This window comes from Hesperophylax consimilis, chromosome 15 (assembly GCF_061612785.1).
Source record: "Hesperophylax consimilis isolate HC1 chromosome 15, BYU_Hcon_1.0, whole genome shotgun sequence".
Taxonomy (NCBI): Eukaryota; Metazoa; Arthropoda; class Insecta; order Trichoptera; family Limnephilidae; genus Hesperophylax; species Hesperophylax consimilis.
In genome coordinates this window covers 5,837,572-5,854,439 of record NC_142850.1, presented here as the reverse complement: position 1 = coordinate 5,854,439, position 16,868 = coordinate 5,837,572, and the positions used below count along the sequence as shown (strand labels likewise).

At 35.6% G+C, this 16,868-nt stretch overlaps 1 protein-coding gene across 1 annotated transcript in view; it reads right to left on the bottom strand.

Annotated features, from left to right (window-relative positions):
• HGTX (HGTX homeodomain transcription factor) overlaps positions 1 to 12,665 on the bottom strand; it is a 115,854-nt gene extending 103,189 nt beyond the window's left edge. The window contains exon 1 of the mRNA XM_089639961.1: positions 11,630 to 12,665. Coding sequence (XP_089496087.1) covers positions 11,630 to 12,095 — 466 coding nt within the window. The 5' untranslated portion in view covers positions 12,096 to 12,665. The remainder of the gene's footprint in view (positions 1 to 11,629) is intronic.
• Positions 12,666 to 16,868: the final 4,203 nt, after the last annotated feature.

Genomic DNA, 16,868 nt, shown 5'->3' with positions numbered 1-16,868 from the left:
TTGGAATTTGAACACGCCACCTCCGGATTACCAGTCGAGATCCTTACACCTCACCCACGGAGCCCGTCTTAAAAAAACGATTTATAAAATCTTGACAAAATTCACTAGGAAAAAGACTAGGAAATCATAAATTAAATTTGATATTACTTACCAAATAAGCGGGACGGATTAAACCAATTATAAAATAAGGAGAAAAACCAACTCAATTTGTCCACCATTGGGATAATTAGGCACCCCCCCTGTTGCCGCTACCTGACTCAGCTACCTGCCGCTGCGATGCACCGCCCAATAATGTACCCACCCGGTGGCATATGGCTTTATTAAGGTCCGGCCGTATCAATTCACCTTGCTATATTAACTGCTCTGATGTGTTCCGCCACACGATTAAGAATGTGTACACAGTGGAGTATGGAGTAGCTACCTACCTGGTGTGGAGTGCGTACGTAGCCAAATAAGTAATCATTGCATATGCCGCTTTTTGCGCAACTTCAAGTAGATACGCCTAATATTATGTCGTTGTTTGTGATAATGTGTTAACTTAACGTATTTTTCGTGATAATATATTACGTATATTACTTTTGGTATGATTTTTATGGGAATTGCTGCAGTCGATTATTAGGCAAGTACGAGATGATGTAATTTTAAGTAAAAGGGCAATACCTATTTCTAACACTTCATTACTTGGTTTTCAATGCATATTTTTATGGAAAACTGATATCTGTACCTACGTATTTCAATAAACAAATCATATATCATATAACCTATCTAATTGGTAGGTTATACCCATATCAGCGCCCTTGAGGTGATTTCTCACGAAAACGGCGCTACATAAATTAGCCAAATACTATATGAAAATGTCAAATTTCAAAACGAAAGTGCGAGCGTTTTTTTTGTAAAGTGATTCATTCATACGATGAATTATTAACGTTTTAAAAAATTCTGTCGACGATATTTTCCGAAATTTTAAGCCACATAGTTGTCATTTTAATAATAATGTTCATTTCAAATGGATGACTGATATGTTGAAAAAAAATCATTTTTTTAATATCAAAAGCTAAAGGTTCAAAATCGAAATGACGTACTCCTGCACGGGCAGGTTTGTGATAATACGTTTGTCTAAATAATTTCCAGGATCCTTTTCCGGTCCTGTCCGGAGATATTGATCCTTACGGTCAGTTAAACTCAGCGTGAGATCGTTCGTTTTTTGCAAACAAATGCACACTGATAAATAATTAATACAAATACAAGTTTATACTTAAAAACGACCCACAAGCTTTTATGAATCTTTCAAAAATATCCAAAAAATTAGTAGGTCCTCCGTATAAAATGATGTATTGTTGATTAACTCCAAGTACGTAGGAACATAATTGAATAGTTTTTAAGGATTGATACAAAGGTTATTATTAATTCCATCAGTAGGTACCTACCTCAATCAAATATCATGAAAAATGGTATCCGGGAACCCGAGAAGCGTTGATTACTACTCACTGGTTAAATAATTGAATAGATAGGTTATAAAACCTGCTATGTTAGCTTGGTAGTTAAAAATTAAACAAACATTACCCATTTGATCGTATCATCCTGGTCCGTGTGAAACATATTAATTATAACTCCCAACAAAACCTACAATGGAGGCTAATAAAAGTTAGCCAATATCGTAAATCAGATGAATTAATGTCTTAATGCTCTCAAAATTTAAATGTTCAAACTTATAAGTATTTACATCCGCATCTACATTCAACTACATTAATATACGACCTTCAATAGTTCTACACTAAAATGCAAGTGAAAATAAAATGTTTTAAAGTTTTTACTGGTAGAGTCCTTTTTGGCCTTTTCGAAACATATCCTCTTAATTCCTTTACGGCAAGCTATATTTATTACCTACCTAATTAAAAACACTACCACCAATATCACATACGGATAATATATACATGTAAATGTTCTTGAGGTGGTATTTCATAAAAGACATTATAAATATTCCGAGAGTAATATGTTGTCTTCCAAATTTGAAATCATTTTATGTATTTATTTTATATTTTGTTAATGAACATTTTATTAGTTACAGTGATGAAACATTTAAAATAAGTATGAAATATTTCAAGGTGATATGTTTCCTTGCAATGTCTTAGATGTGGTACGTATATGTAATCATTATCGGGTGACGTGTGTGGTGTACAGGCGTATGTGTGTGATGTATTTGTTAGTGTTTGTATATGTATGAGCATTGAACAGCTTATATCATTGACATGATACTCCTTCTAAATTTGGGAAGTAAATCCAAAAAAATACCGATGTTAGAGTTTATTATTACAGTTCAATATTTTGCAAATTAGATATTGCATTTATTTTGTAATTAAGTGTTTTGAATAGCGCTATGTCGTGTACGTCTAAGTTAAAATACGTTACAATTAATTTGGACAAATTAATCTTTTAAAGTATGTTAGGAAGTGTTTCTATGGTATTTACAAACAGACACATATAATATTTTATGTACTTACCAATACTAAGAATCTCTATGAAAGTTTGATGTTAGCAATAGTTTTAAACGCTCATCTTCTTGTAGGTTGATTGTTTAGTAATCAACGAACAAATCAGTTGACTGTAAGAGCACATACTGTCAAAGCTAAACTGCACAACAACATTACAAAATCTTATTGATGTGCTCAAATTAATTATTAATTTATATCGCTTGTTTATATCCCCGTAGGAGCTGTAAATAAAGACTTTAATCGATTTACGACAGTACATTCATTTATTACACCCGGAGCTGCGGAGATCATAATAATTAAAGAGGTGATTTTTTAACTGCTCAATAAATCGTACTTTTACGCCGTTTTCGAAGACAGAGATGTAAGGAGTTGATACTTATTATTTAAAAGCTGCAAATTTGCAAGGCTTCTTTATTACTAATTGATAGCAGTAAGTCTGTACATCTACACGATCTTTGTTCTCTAGCCTTCCACATTATTACTGACCAAGTTCTTCTCCAGGTTCGAGTTCTCAGTATTGTGAGCGATGCGTCTAAAGTATCCTAGGATACGTAGGTATAGTATATGACAGGTTATTTTGGACCCCAGGCTCTTTCAGGATGTAGAGATTTGTACGCCTTTGCTGTCTATGGTATCTTGAGCATTATTATAATGCTAACAGTGGCTCAATAATATGGAGACCAGTGGATTTAATTACTTAATGGTAGTAAAAGTAGAAAAAAAGATTCTTACAATGAGATATTTACATCTTAGTAACTTCGGGTATTAGAACATCAGTCTGGTATGCTGGGTATTAATAGCTTCACCAATAGAAGGAAAACTGCTTTGCTCATAACATCAAATAACCTTCTGAACGGCCATATATGTATTTCAGACATAATACAAAAATTTGAGTTTGTACTCGATAATTTCACAAGAGCAGAATAAACCTACCATTTGTAAAGCAACGCCGCGCCGATCAGAAAAATGATTAGGTATATTTGCCAATAAATAACTTCTCCCTGATATAGATAATTTTCAATTGCACTTTAAAAAATTTTAAAGCCATATTTTTTAGCTATGAACGTTTATTATTGAATCTAATTTCTGTAAATGTACATTTAAATATAAAAACAATTAAACATCTGTTAACAAAACTTGGCAGACATTCATCAATTATTATCTGTCAGTTGATCAACCATCACTGTTTTCGATTTGAAGGCTTTTCTAGTGGAAAAAACGACGTTATCTTTCACATACCTGATAATACTTTTCTACATCCTTTAAACCTCCATCTTTATAGCCATCCATAAATGTTCACCAATAATACAAAGCTCCCACTGCAAAAAAAATCATCGATAATGAATTTTGGTATTCGTCGCATTAGTGTACGGTTATATTAGGTCAGTACCTACCTCTCCTCGGAAAGATAGTAAAAATTACATGTTTTCTAGATATATAGCAAATTATACAATGTAATTCCTGAAACACCCATGAAAAAAGTGTACCTAGTTATGTGATATGGCGCAAGCAAACTAAGCAATATTCAGCTGTAGGTAATCGAATTTTCGACACAATATTTTTATTTTTTTTATTTATTTACCTTCATGATACCTATCACTTAACTTAATTTAATAGTTTTTCATTCTTAGTTAGCAAACTATATGTCAATACAGTGGCTGATATTTTACAACTTTAACATTGTTTTATCCTCCTGGATAGGCAGATACATATTATTTGTTGTATTTCAGAAATTTGCATTAACCATGTATACCTACCTAAAAATCTATTAAAACTCTGAAACGAATTATTCGTCTTTTCGATATAATGCATGAATCACGTGGTGTAACCGTACGCGGTGGGAAAGTGTACGCGGCGATGTTTGCAAGATTCACTGGACTAATTCATTCCTCAATTCTGTAATGTTTTAAGTAACCTTGAATACGGCCGTGTGTATACAGTAAGCACACGGTAAACTACTTTTAGGTAAATTACTTTTTATCATGGTTTTCTTATTTTTTCGTCTCTGTTACTGATGGGTGCTATATAAAAAACCAATTGTGTCAGAACGGTAGGATCAATATCAATTTTTAGTAAAATAATAAAATAAGGTGCAAAGAGGCATATCTCATGCAGTTTCTTCTGTTTTTTAATTTTATTTTTTTAATGATTTTATTTAATTTTAAGCATGTGTTGGTAAGTGTGCGCAGTTTTGCAGGTGCGTACACTTATCAATAAACATAAAAAAAAATTTAAACATATACATATCTTATTTCATATAAGAAAGCATCCCGATATGTCATTTTGCACCCAAGAGCAGATTGAAAGCAGAGTTCAAACACGTACATTACAGTATGCGTATTCTTACTCTGCAAGCTTACGCAATCTTCATGGATGTGAAGTTTTTCATACAACAGTTTGAGATTTTGTGTTCATCAATCATATTAGTAAACAAAAAAATGGTATAATATATCTAAAGCTGATTAATACAAATATTCTAACGTAAAAATTACGTGGTTACCCCACGTGACCGTTAATTACATTTTTTCAACAGAAAGAAGAATAATTCGCGTATTAGGTACCTACCGTTAGGTAGGTACGGGAAACTTCCGAGTATGTAGGTACCTATAACCTATGTTGATATATAGCAGGAAGGTAGGTACCTCCTAGTTTGTCGTCCGGTAGGCATTATAGTGTTTTGTTTGATTTGGCAAGTTAATAACGCCACGGCCAGATGTCGACACAATTACTGTGCCACCCCCTCCCGTCGCGCTGCCCCCTGTTTATCCCCCATCACCTCCCTGCCCACTGCCCGTTCAGTGTGGTACCACCTACACAAGTCCCACCGACATACGTCGATTAACAGAATGACCAATCGAAAAACAAAGGGCGAAATGCACGTTTATTATTTTTGCGAAAAAATCGCAAAAGTATTTAATTGGTCAAAGGTAGGTATTTACCTAATTATAGGCGTAAGTATTAAGGTGCTGACATTCTTAGGTAGATATATCTAGATGGGTAAGTAGGTACCTACCTAGTACTTAACTTACTTGTAGATTTTACCGTTTTTCGAAAATAATTAGGTACCTACTTATTATTTTTCTAATGATTTTTTTCATTAGGTGTATAAACAGTATATACCTACCTACCTACCTAGATACATACGTTTTTATAATTAATTATTGTCATGATTATTCAAGTTTATCACCAATAATTATGATCAAAAATGTTCAACGCAATATGTACAATTATTTTAATAGACTTGAATGTCTGTTAGGTTGCACATATTTGGGTACTTTTCTATATTTTTATCTTATAGGTAGTGTATCGAACGTCATCAGCATCATCAATATAAAATGTACATCAATTATAAAAAAACACAACAAAATGCCATCATATTTACCACTGTCGAAAACTATGTAAAACCTTCCATAAAACTAATGTTGATAAACCTGCCTTACATATAGGTAACTCATGTTTAAAAACCTGCCCTGCCGTTTAACGGTAAATTTTATCGCTCGGACCTAAAAGGCAGTTGTCTCGCTTCAACTCAAGCAACCATCTTACTCTGGCTAGGCAGCCGCTGATTGGCTAAGCACAAAACCTGCTTGAGCGACCCACGTGTATCCAAGAGATTTGTAAAAAAATATAAATTTGCAAGCCCTTCCTGTAATAATAGGAAACAATGTTAACTAAATAATTATATACAAAGATACTTATATGTTAATTAAATAAGCTCGAATAGAAATAAAATATGTTACACGTAAGATAATTATGTAATCAGCGAAACTCTGAAAATGTTACAGAGATTTGACCACTTATCTTGTAGAATATGTCTTATTATAACTAAATAAACAATATTGCGACGATGTGGTTTTGGCAGGGCGACAGAGGCAGATAAGGTCTAATATTATAAAATATTCCTATATTTCTGAGATAAACAGATTTAATCCTACAAACGTGGCGAGCTTCATAGCAAGAAAAAAGCAAGCTCGTTACGGGAATTTCATAATACAATCAAGGGTCGGAGGCGCGGTCCTATAGAATCTTATAAAGGCGCCGCAAAAACCGGTCCCTTCACCATTCCGCCATAAGCCCTGGACCGAGCAACACCTACCGCTGTCCGCTCTGCCTGACCCGCTTCGCTACCTACGAGCAGCACGCTGTGTTTGATTTCAACCCGGTTCCCCCCCCCGCTCCACTTCCGCTGTCTACTGCAACTGCCTGCTGCTGAGCTCGCTGCTCACCGACAAGCCAACGACGCCCCGACGTCGCGGCGCCTCTGCCTCGGGCTTCACTGAGCCTTCCCAACAGCCAGCCTCGGAGAGAGGATCTGCCATTGCCTACTGAACCAGCCAGCGCCCCGCAGAGCCGTTACCGACTGAGCCTGGAGAGATACAAGAAGTTGCACCCGCAATAAAAACCAACCGCTTTTATAAAAGCGTTCTTTTCAATATGCAAATTACAAATGTCGAATATATCGTCTTTCTCAAGACGCATTCATTTATGCAAACATACAAGAGTCGATATTCCCTGGATCGAGGGGACTGAACGTTGCCGACTGAGCCAGCCCGCCTGCCAGCCCGCCTGCCAGCCCGCCTGCCAGCCCGCCTGCCAGCCAGTCCCGGAGAGCCTTCCCTCCAGCGTGCGGTCCTGCTCACTGGCCCCGATGTCACAGAGCCGTTACTGACTGACCTTGGACGAATACAAGGAGTTTTATCCGCAATAAAAACAACCGCCTTTATAAAGGCGTTCTTTTCAAAAGCAAATTACAAATTTCGAATATATCGTCTTTCTCAAGACGCATTCATTGAGGCAAACATATTACAAGAGTCGATATTCCCTGCATTTTTATGATATTTTAAATAACTCTGTAATGGTTCAAATGAAATACCTCAAGTGCTTTATTTGAATCATTACACAGGACAAAGGTAAATGTGTGCCGGTGCTTATATTTTTACAGTTTTTTCTTGTGCAGGCTAACACGTCCCGTACAGGTAGATATGTATTGTTTTAATTTTATTTTATGAGCATGGAGGGAATTTTATCATAAGTAGTATATGTAGGAATCGATATATTAACGTGAATGAAGGAATGAGAATGTGCCGAGACAGAATTGTTTGGCCTTTCATCCTCTCTTTCTACACCTGCGGGGGACCAACTTAATGGTTAGTCAGTTAGTTACCGGAGTGGTAATGATAATTTTTGATTAATAATTGATTTCAATAAATTAAATTACTTTCAAATACGGTAATAAGGTACCTACCAGTATTTACAAAATTAAAAGATTTAGCGTTTTAGGTAGGTGACAAAGGTAGACACAGGATTTAAAAAGGCTAGGTGTAAAAGGATTCTCTTCCGGTTTGCTAAGAACCAGGAGAAGGTTGAAGAAATGGAAATCTTTTATCTCAATTTTGGAGGCGGGTATGGATTCCGCCGCTCCGGGAACCATTTATTGGATAACAAACATTTCTGTCGTAGGTCAGCCTAAGTAGTTCGCGACGTTTAATGACTTAGCAGGGGTGCCCGGATTCATGGAGTGAGGTTTGCCTACCTAGTGCGTGGTGGGCCGGATGGGGAGAGACTGGTTGAATGAGATATTTTGGCCTCTGCAGCCGGACTCTATCGACCCATCGCCCGTTACTCATGGACTCACAGACACACAGATTCCTAACCACCCCTCATACATATTTCTTTCTCAGATCTTTCTTCCTTTCCTTAAAAATACAAAGTGTTATGTGTGGAGCTAACATTTATTTTTCTTAAGTAGTTATGTACCTAGTTGAGATAATGAACCAAAGAGAGGTGGTGATCGTACTGGCTACGTTTATTTCTGGCGCGCTGCCGTAGTAAAAAAAGTTTTATTATTTTCCCTTCAATGCACGATTTATTCTGCTGTGTATCTAGCAGAGATGTGCAAAATGGGTACCCAAAACCATTTGAAATGCAAAATGGAAATGGGTCAAAACTTTTCCATTTGAAAATGCAAAATGCAAAATGGTTTTTAGAAAAGCATTTCAAATGCAAAATGCAAAATACCTATTTTCAAAATGCATTGAAAATGCAAAATGGTTTCTCAGGTCAAACAATTAAAATAATTATAGAATTTTTAAACAAATTTGTCATTTAACAATAGACATCAATGTAGAACATATTACATGATGGTAAATCCAAAAACACCACGACTACAGATTATGAAACCACAAAAAATTTGCGCGGGACTAATGTCGCCAATGTAAAAACATAGAAACTGCTATCTAACATTTAATATTACAGCGTCATGGCCCCATGTTCAGTATTTGAATCAGTATTTTTTGTAAGGGTATAACTCAATTGCCAGGGCTTCTACCAAAGAGCAATTTGACAAATGTAAATTATCTCTCATAGCGAGGTTGAGGACAGACTGATATTTGGGGCTTATGAAAAAAAGATAAGTGGAGATAGTAGGAAGAATGTTGCAAAAAGCATTTAAAATGGAAAATGCACAGAGAAAAGCATTTAAAATGCAAAATGCAAAATGGTTTTTAGAAAAGCATTTAAAATGCAAAATGGAAAATACCCATTTTGCATTTTGCATTTCCATTTGAAATGGATTTATTTGAAATAAAACACATCTCTGGTATCTAGGTACCCTCTAGGCATACAAGCTTCAGCCGAAATTTTAATATAAATATTCTTGAAACAAAGACGATACCTATCTAAATGAAAATAATATTAACTATTATACAAATAGTACCTCCAGAATATCAAGTGATACGATCATCCCACGTGACAGAAACTAATGGATTCTATAATAGGTAGGTATTGTCATATATATATTTATTTTCATATATATTTTGGATTTAAAAAATAATTTTAAACCATTTATTGTAACTGACCCACACGGTGTAGGTGCTGCCGATGAAGCATAGAATTTTAAGGAAAAATAAATTTTAAAAAAATTTGACGTTCTTTCGACAAGTCATATAATGTTCTTCAATAACTCATCATGCTGGCAACTCAATCCGCTTTTGAAATAGCCCTATAAACCTTACCTAATGTAACCTAGTTTTTTCGTCACTTCCCACAAATTTTCTCCCCTTTTTAAAAGTGTGTTGAATTGCCACTGTCCTGGGTTGCCCGATTAATGTTTATTGTTTCTTTACATAGTATCTTTTTTATACGTTAGAATTTTTAACTTCACTAGAACAAGCCTGTGTTAAGTTAAGTAGGTACTTATGCTATTTTTTTAAATTTTGAATTAAGATTTTAAGATAAATTAATCATGTTTTTCATTATTAAGTACCTACCTATAATTATAGAATAATAATAATTCCTACTCAGTAGGTAGGGATTACTGTACTAAGAGGGACAGTTGATTTTTGTATTGGTGTTTTACTTCCGATGCCTTCATTTTTTTTAATATTATTTTTTTTTTATTATCTCATCTTCGTGTTTACTGATTTTAAAATTTTGATGTTATTGATAAACTTTTTTTTATCTCTATGGTATTATTAATTTAATTGGGAAAGGCATTGTACAATTTCGTAAAATGAAATATGTATTTAATTTTGGATTGTTAGGTAGATTTAAGGTTATGTTGATCAGTATGGTACTCATTGTACCAGGTGAACTTTATAAAATGAAACATATATTTTTTTAAATATTATTTTTGAAGGTGTTCATATGAGTAGGTAAGTACCTACCTTTAATAATATTTTAAAAAATCGAATACCATATGAAGCTGAGGTGGATATGAACGTATAAAAATAATCTACAACGATAGGTAGATACCGTTCCTACTACTAAGCGAGTTATTTACCTATGTACCTACCAAAGATATTAGAAGAACTTAGAAGAACGAGATATGCTATGTTGGCCGCCGGACCGTAGGCGGAGTACTACCTAATTAGGGTACTTTGAATACTATCGGGACGTGTACGCACAGAAATCTGTTCTATGTATTAGTGCGGACAACCTTAGCGTAAGCGAAGGTGTGCAGTAGTATTGGTGAACAAAACCGGCGACACTGGGCAAAACAATTCCACACAGTATGAACTGCTCATAGCACATCTCGTTCTTCTAATATCTTTGGTACCTACCTATCTATAATAAATTATGTGAATATTTTTTAAGTAACTGTAGTAAGTTACTATCCACAGATTAAATTACAAATTGAGTAGATTGGCGTGTAGGTAGATAGATATTAATTTTATATAAACACCTACTTATCATCTTATTAATCATTTTCCCTGCAATATCTAGGATAATGGTGTAATTTATAAATAGCAAATTATTTGCCAACTTTTAAATATTTACGAATCTACCTAAAACTATTTATCTTCTATTTTATGACATATTTTCCTTATAATGAGATACACATATTTCAAGTTTTGAAAAAACTGCCTATAATATTTACATTCGAATTTCAAGGTAATTTTTTAGGTAGGTATGTATTCTTCTTGGGCAAATGTTTGTAGAAATATTTAGTATTACCTTGTAAGTACGTAGGTACATAAGTAGATAAGATACGTAAGTGGGTAAGTAAATACAGGTAAGTAAGTAGGTATATATGCTACCTTGGTAAAAAGGTATATGTATTATGCATGTCTAGCTTTTGAATAATTGATCTGTCCACAAAAATATAGTAATTATGCTGTACCTAATTACTATATTTTTGTGAAAATGTTTGTAGCTCTATTTAGTATCACCTCGTAGGTAGGTAGGTACATAATTAGATAAGATACGTAAGTGGGTATGTAAATACAGGTAAGTAGGTAGGTATATATGCTACATTGGTAAGAAGTTATATGTATTATGTATGTCTAGCTTTTGAATAATTGATCTTCAAACAAAAATATAGTAATTATGTTGTAACTCATATAGAAATAATAAATAAGAACCACATCACTTTAAAGTCAAATGGGTCTTCCGACGATCCCGCAAAGGTAGGTAGATAGTTTTTTTCAAACGCAGGTAAGAATACACACGACCTAACTACTATTTTGAGCTGGAATGTACAAAACCGATTATATACCTAAAGATTTAATTTGCGTTGCGTGCATACTAAATCAATCAAATTTATTCCTATGTTAGATGCATACCTGAGGGAGGTACCTATATATTATGCTAATTAATCAAACATTGAAAAATAATCGAAATTAAAATGTTAGACTTACTTGTGCTAAGCCTATCCCTCCAGGCCAGGGGGTTGGTAAGTAGCCCTTGGAAGCCCGGCCAGTACAGCCCCCGCTGCGCCAGAGCGTCCATCTGCCCCTGCTTAGCCTGGTGCTGGAAGTACTGTGCTACGTTGGCCGCCGCCGCTGCCAAACTCAACCCCCGAGGCCCAAGAGCTGGCCTTGACAGAATGGTATCAATCCCGTGCGGATTGTTCGGACTTGGCGCAGGATTGCTGTGATGCTGAGACGAACTAGGTGGACTATTCCTCATTTCCGTCATGGAATGCAACGCAGCCAAAGGAGGTCCGGGCGGTAAAAAGTTGAGGCCTAGATGCGGGTGGGATTGCAAGGGCGGCGGAGGTGACGGGCTGCCTTCCGAGCTGTCGGGCAGTCTCCAGGCCCTCGGGTTAGGCGGGCCCCCCGCCCCGGCGCCGCGCCAAGGCCCCAGAAGCGCCTCGCTGCACATCCAGCCGTTGGATGCGATCCCCGCCCTTGGGCCCTCTTCGTGATCCCGTTCCTCGGATATCTTGACTGCCGTAGTTAACACTGATGCGACTCTCTACTGACACTTGTCATAATATGCTAATCGAATATTCCAAACGATATTCACCATAAAACTATGGATAAAATATCAATTCAATGACAACTATTTTCTTGTATTTGTGTTTTCAAATAATTGTCAATTTTAATTCACCATTAAGATTCTTCAGTCTTGTTTTCACTGCTTTAAAAAAATGTTCTAAAAAAAGTCTTTCTGAAGCACTGATTTGTTTGACTCTTGCTTGTAATGTATAAATTAAACACTTCAAAAATACGAAAATTTACACTTTGTTTGTCTTCAATAGTCTCACTTTTTGTTTGTAGGTATAAAATATTCACTTCACTTAAAACATTAATTTGTTTAGTTCAAAAGTCAATCATGGATAAATTGCTTGTTTCTGTATTCAAAAAATTATTTATTTATTTTTGTATAAATTGTTGTTCGCCAAAATCCGTAAGCGAGTAATGTTTTAAACGATAATAGCTCGAGGGAAGTTAAAAGAAAAAAGGTCCATTCGCGTCACCGGTCAACGAAGGAATGATCACACCTCGTGGGTCTTTGTGCCCTCTCTCTGAGAACAGGGGCAATAACAAAAAAAAACGAGAATTGCTATTGTAAATAGGCACCCGCCCAGTCCATTCGTACCGAATGAAGGTGTAAACTGAACGAGAAAACAGTCGAGCAAAACTCCGCCCACCGATGTCATACCCATGCAGGGCGGAGCTTACAGAAACGATTACATGAGGCAAAAGCTTCGTCTCGGTCTCAACACTGTCCCGCTTTCACACTACAGTCCCTGAGCTTTCAAAAACAGCCATACAAATCACTGGCTCAACACAAAAAAGATTTAATCAAATCATTCTTTATTTTTTTCCAGCAGTGATTTTAAAAGCTTATTTTCGTTGTGTTGGCTCAAAGCTAGCTTTGGAAAGGATCGAGCTTTTAACAGTAAGTAAGTAACGTAGGTTCGAAGCTCGCTCGAAGGAAGTGGTAGAAAGCAATGTATGCGAGAGTGACTGCAGGACTTTTGTACAGGGGTTATATATAATTAAGTTAACTCCTTTTTTAGGTGCATTGTTGGTGAATAATAAATAACCACAATGTGTTAGAAGCGGATGTGTGAGTTTGTAAGTGTGGCTATACATTGTGTGTGCATTCAAAAGGTAGCGTGTGTGTAGTGTTCGTATTTTTAGTTAGCTGTAGAGTCACGTGGGGTAACCGTACGCGGAGTGTAAGTGTTCGCAGTGATGTTTCCGACAAGATTGTGCCTGTTAAGCGCCCGCGCGTTCCTTAATTCTGTAGCGTTCTGGATCGCGCCGAAGCGGGACATGTGTACAGTTCATGCAGATTTGTCAATAAAAAATGGTAGGTAAATTACTTTTTTTTGTGCTTTTCTTAAATTTTTCATCTTCGTTACGGATGTGTGCTATTGTGTAACCAGCTGTGTGAGAGCGACGTGGTCTATGATATTTTTTGGTGAAATATTGTTAGTTAGACGGGTGCAAAGTGATAATTCTAATAAAGATAACCACTAATCTGATTTTTAAATTTTATTGAATTTTGGTGTGATGGGGTAAGTGTGCTGGGGTAAGCGTTCGCAGTTGGACGATTGCGAACACTTACCCCGATAGATAAAATTGACTTTATAGCATAATATTTCAACTCTCGTTATTTTTTTACATTGAAATATGCCGCGTGTGTACGTGAGAAAGCACCCGGAGAGATCAGTTTGCACTCAAGAGCAGATTGAAACTGCAAAAAGGCTTATGAAAGAGGGGAAGAGTCAGCAGGCTGATGCAGATATTGTTGGGATCAGTGAAGCCACTCTGCGTAAACGCCGCAGTAAATAATAATTATTCATTTATTTTCAGGCCGAAATCGTTGATTAAAAAAACTGACGAAATGTTCTATGGCCTGACTATGCAGACAATGAGAAAATTTGTTTACGAGTATGCTGAAATCAACAAGATCAACCAATACCAAGTTGTCTCGATTTTCGATAAAGCCTTCAAGAAAGTTGCAACTGGGGGGAATGCGGTATCAGGTTTTAAAGTAAGCGGAATACATCCTTTAGACAGTGAACTCTTCACCGAAGCTGATTTTGCAGCTGTTTCTGTTACTGATATGTTCGAGCCCCAACCTGACGTATCCATTATCTCTCCGTTAGCTAATCAAGAGCAAAGTGACATGTGATCAATAATTAGCACAGATATTCTGAACAATCAGATCTCTTGCTATGCCAAAATACATGCGGCACCGAGCAGCTCACAAACGTCTCTCAGACCTAATAAAAATATTATTCGTCAGCTTCTTACGATCCGATTGAAGATGCAATTGAAGTTCAGGCCAGCTCTCTACCACAAGATGCAACATCAATCCTTAACGTCCCAATATTGGTTGTAAGACCTCTACCAAAAGCAACACATAAACAAAAACGACGAAAAAATGCTTGCAAGTCTGAAATAATTACCTCAAGTCTCTATAAAAAGAAACTTCATCAGAAGCAGAGAGATGCAAATGCAAAAATGGTCCGAAAACCAATAATTAAAACCATGGAAATCGGACGATCACCTCTTTTCAAGAAAGTCGCACCACAAAGCGTAAGGCGGGAGATTCCAGCGTGCATAACTGTTTAAAGAGAGCACAAAAACCTAAGGACTATTTTTGCCCACAATGCAAGGAGAAATATCGAGATCCACCAACAGAAGATTGGATAGAATGTATTGTGTGTAAAGCATGGTGGCATGAGAACTGCACAGACTACGATAAGGGGCAATTTAAGTTTGATAATTGCAATAGAGGGTAACTCTTCGCGGTGCGAACACTTACCCTATGGTATGCGTATACTTACCCCGCACACGGGGTAAGTGTACGCAATCGACATGCATGTAAACTTTTTTACATAACTGTTTCATTTATGGACCATATGAGGTTTTTATGGTTGTTTGAGGTTCCTTAATAATCGATCATTTTAATAAACAAAAAAATTGAGTAAAATACCTAAAGCTTTTTAATACAAAAATCCTAATGTAAAAATTGCGCACGGTTACCCCACGTGACTCTATGTGATAATGTGGCTGGTGATAAAACTTTATGAATAACAATTTTTTAAGAACCAAAATTGTTTATTTTTATATACTAACTGTAAATAAGTAAACAAAAGAATTATATGTTTTTAAATTGCAGCCAAATAGAACTTTTATCGAATCATCAGATCAGATCTACCTGTTAGAATAATATTGGAAATATGTATTCATTTTACAATATCAATAGAAGGTATGTACATTAACTTGTATGTGTACTACTTTTCACTGAGCAACAATTTTGAAAAGAGGAAAAATTATAAGGTAGGTACCTATCGCACACGTACCTACATATCAGTCATCTTATGCATAAAATGTAATTACCTATCTACACTTGCCATACCGACTTCCGATTTTAACAAAAGCTCAATAAGCTTGAGTGAAAAATATTATGGTTTAAAAACAAATAGATCAGCAATTGCTGATTCTGAATGTAATATGTAAGTTTTATTGTATATACCACGTAGGATTAATAAATCGTAATTTAAAAACAATTGAAATCGTGAGACACTCAAACGCCCTGTGATTGGTCGGCTAGTTTTGACAGCAATTAAGCCGCTACCTCACGGGTTGGCCGGCCGCGTGCATTATGAAAACAAACAATTTTGTGCTAAGTTGCGCTGTGTAGACTCGCACACAGGTCACTACTACGGTTTAAAATTATTTTTCAAAATACATGCATATACATGTATATTTATTTTTTTATCTTGCTAGATATTTAAATTTGTCTTCATACCTACCCGATCGGGTTTGAACTTACAGTTAGCCGACGAAACCAAATAACTTTTGACGTCACGCGTAGGAACCCTGTCAGAATTCAATTGTTTTGGCAGGCTTTGTAAAATGCAAACTTTGAAAATTATTTTAAAAAAAAATCTGATACGTCGGTGAACATAACAAAAAAATACTGAAATGCCTTATTGTGGGCGACAAAACTATGTGCTATATTTGAAGACATAAAATAGGCTGTTGTTTATCTTCACTGAATATCCACTCTTTTAAAGCATTTGTTTAGTAGATGATTGATAAGAAGTTGTTTAGATGCTCTTCAATTAAAAAGCCGGTTAATAATAATATATTGCTCACCCTCAACTGAGTGCAGATCGAGGGGTTAAATGCTTCTGCCTAATTTGGTTTGTTATAGGGGTACAAGTAGTTTACTGCTTATTTGCTTATATAGCAGACCAGTGGCGTATGGTGGGTTTTTTCTCCGATGTTTGTGACTTTCTGACACAAATAACAAGTCAGATTTGAACTAAATATTTTGAAAAAAAAAATCTACGTATCTTGAATAAATACAATTTTCAGTGAAAAATGCATGCACATGCACGGAGAATAATTAGTATTGCTAATTTATTTAAAAAAAATCAAATTAAGGCGATGCATGGTTTGAAAATTTGATTGCTTAAAAATTTGTAAGATGTTTTAATTATACAGCGAGAACACATAATTTGAAATAATCGAGTTATAAGCCCAGAAAAAATAATTGTTCACGCCTATAAAACCTGCTTTATAGTTCAAAATCTCCTACTTACGAACCTCTTTTCGATTATTATTTTATTGTTTATTGTAGAAAATTAAGTTTTTTAGAAAATGATCGTAAAACATTTAAATA